We start from the raw sequence: 3375 nt of genomic DNA, 5'->3' as shown, positions 1-3375 counted from the left end.
TAATGACCGGAGGCTGCATTTCACTGAGATTGAATTCATAAATTCTCCATAGTGCTTCGAGTGCAGTCACCCACCGTGCATCTTGAAAGTTGCGAATTTCGTCGATGAGTTTTTCTCCATCATCCATCTCGAGATAAACAGCACACCTATCATGACCTTTATATATGTACTTGTAGAGATACTTTATCGCTTTTACTCCCAAACAAGACTCGAAGTTGATGTGGCAATTATATCTTGTCAGCATATAAGGATTATATGAAACGACCCACTGATTGTTCATTGTCAAGCCTCGGACCTTTTCCCTTTTTCCATCATTTCGCCTCTTATAAATAGGATATCCATCCTTTCTTTGTATTAATTTATTACTAAATGACCGAGGATAGTGATTCTTGCATTGTCCATCTTTCATACATGAATTTGCTGGACTATTCTTTCCACATGGACCATGCATCATATGCTTGACAACCAAATCATACAAGATCGAAAATTCTTTTTTATCAGGAAGTTTAGCGGCAATAAACTTGTCATAATCGTCGGGCGATGTCATCTTGTATCCCTGTTCAAGTATTAATAAAAGGTGTATGTGTGGTAGTCCTCTTTTTTTAAATTCAACCACAATAACATGTGCTTCAATAGGACCAGATATCCTTTTTCTTAAATATCTGATCTTTTAAATCTTGTAGCTTTGCTCTAAAGACTCTAGTCACCAAGTCAGGTCTGTCTTGAGGAAGTTGTCCTTGTAACAAATTTTCTTTGATCTCTACCCAATTAGAATTACATGTCATTGTGATAAATAGATCTGATTTTCCAAAACGTTGAACCAAAGACATTGCATCCATACATCTACGACGCATGTCCCTAGGACCTCTGATGAATGATGCAGGAAGTATTACTCTCTGACCTACTTTAGCTCCTCTAATTTCTCCTGCTAGGATGTTGTCATAGATATCTTGCAATATTTCCCTTCTAAGATTTGATTGCTCCTGTCTAAAATATTCAAGTCGTGTTGTTTCCAGCTTGATGTACATGTCAACTAAAAATTATTGGAACAATCGCCCGCATAATAGAATTATTGTGTCTTGTCCATCACGTATTTGCAGCTTGTAGTAGTAGTACTCTCTACATGAGACACATTGTTTACCTCCTCGTCGTACACCTACAAAAAAAATATAAAAAAGACCTATAAAAGAATTTTAATTACCAATTTGTAATAATCGATGCTTTTTGTATCAAAACTATACCTTGTTGTTCATTGTCAAACACCTCATTATCGGATGTAAATGTCGAAATATTTTGATTGAGGACTGTAAATTTGGTCTCATGTGAACCTTTTTTGGTCCTATGTTGTTTTTTAATTCCTTGGTGCCAACCTGATTCACCATTTGGGAAAAGTAGAGGAAATTGGAGTGGGTCATAACAACCGTAATAATGTTTAACTCTATGGATATTGCCTGAGTGCTCATGAACAATAATCTCTCTATCAAATGGTACATTGGAGTTGTTTTCGTCTATCCAAATAGCTGCAACTTGATCTACTAATGGTTTGTTGTTGACACATTGATCTAGTTTAGCATTTGAAGCAATTCGAATTTTTAAATTTTGAAAGCTTTAATGATCCTTTAGCTGGCGAAAGAATTGTGCGTAAGGACTGGCATCCATTATCTGTCTAATTATTGCCACAACCTCTTTGGACAAATTGGCTTCTTTGAGTTTTGAAATCCTATTACATACCTCATTATCTGTGTTGAAAAAGTACATCTGAAAATAACATAAAGTACCATCATGTGGGATTAAAGAAGGCAGATCATGATATATTTGACCCTGTATTCTAAAGCTATAAACTCCTTGTCGTGAGGATGCCAGATCATTGTCGAGTTGAACACCAAAATATGTAAATGCAAATATGTTATTATATCCTCTAATGTGTTTGCGAAATTCTTGTCCTATTTCTGATTGTGAGAAAAATAAGTCGTAGAGTTGAGCTGAAACTACAACTTTTGCAAGCTTGATTGAGCCACCGTCACAGCAAAAAGTTGGCGTTTCATGTTCAAACCTCATAGCCTGACAATGTATGCATCTAGGAACATTATTCAACATGTGAGCAGGCGATATTGATGGTATGTAGGCAATTTCACCTAAATTAATAGAGTCAAATATTAGAAAACTTAATGAATAATAAATATAGCAAAAATAGAATGGATATATCTGTAATTAATAAGTTAATACTACATTACCTTTAATATCATATCGTTCGGATAGAGCTTTCAAGAACCAATTTATTTTGTGTTTTCTTATTGGTCCTTTTTCTTCATTATCAACATCTTCTATGGATTGAACCCTTTTGTTAGCTGCAAAAATAGAAATAAACAGTACATGTGTTAATTGTTAGACTAAAAGTGTGGGAAACGATAAAGATACACTCATGATGATATTTAGAGTTTCAAGAATTATTATTTCAGTAAGCACATTATTGTCATGTCTATTTTGTATATCCAGTGGTGACCTTTTGATAATTTAATTAAAGTTCAAGGCCTATGTCAAGAGGATATTGGTTAATTTATGCATCTATACGTTTCTAATGCTTTTCCCTATACTTTTAGTGTCTATTCATGCTTTTTCGTCTTTTTGTTTTTTCCTTGTGATGGAGCCTCCAACACTTGTATAATTTTAGAATAAATAGAAAGGAAAGGCGGTAGAGAGAGTGAGAGACTTGTCTGGAAAAAATTAAACAGAACTTTTGGAGATTCTGTGACATTTTAATGTATGTGTTTGTGTTTACATTGAGGAAGTTGTTTGCAAGAAAAATTCAAAATTATATTTAAATCTAGGTTGACGATTTTCTGTTGGCGTTCTTCTTACTTTAGGATTGCAAGTAAGTCATTTATGAGTGGACTGAAAATGTTGGACTTGCCAAGGGACATGAATTGTCAGTTACTATAACAAAAAAGGGAAAGAGACCATCTGTAAATGCGTACCTTGCGCTAAAATCGGTATAAGAATCATACTTTTATTTCCTATCTGAATATTCTTGTATGGACATTTGCATAACATAGTTTCTATACTGCTTTTCTTGGAGCGCACAGAAAGCATTTGTAGGTGGTTTATTTTTTTTCCCCTCATTGACAATCTATTATAGGATTAGCACTTCCTTGCTAGCATATATTTAATTGGTAAAGGTTTTCAAATGTGTGGTCAATAAATAGACAATTGACCTATTGTTGCTATGGAAACTTTCTTAAGCTATATGGATTTTATCTGCATTCCTAGATTGCTACCTCTTAGGAAAAGATCATGATCCTAGATTGCTACCTCTTAGGAAAAGATCATGATGGACCTGCTTGAAGTAGCTTGAAAGTGAGAAAGAAAGATGATCAG

The 3375-nt window shown here is 34.3% G+C and overlaps 1 protein-coding gene across 1 annotated transcript; it reads right to left on the bottom strand.

The window, feature by feature from the left end:
* Window positions 1-7: 7 nt before the first annotated feature.
* Window positions 8-1028, bottom strand: LOC124890949 (the record flags this gene model as incomplete). The annotated part of the gene is made up of 2 exons (XM_047402795.1): window positions 708-1028; window positions 8-556 (listed from the first exon to the last, which is right to left on the bottom strand). Coding segments are annotated over exons 1-2 (870 nt in total), but the record flags the coding sequence as incomplete, so codon positions are not given.
* Window positions 1029-3375: the final 2347 nt, after the last annotated feature.

Source organism: Capsicum annuum, unplaced genomic scaffold, assembly GCF_002878395.1.
Source record: "Capsicum annuum cultivar UCD-10X-F1 unplaced genomic scaffold, UCD10Xv1.1 ctg27552, whole genome shotgun sequence".
NCBI lineage: Eukaryota > Viridiplantae > Streptophyta > Magnoliopsida > Solanales > Solanaceae > Capsicum > Capsicum annuum.
The sequence above is the reverse complement of the archived record's forward strand: the minus strand, read 5'-3'. Positions and strand labels throughout refer to the sequence as shown.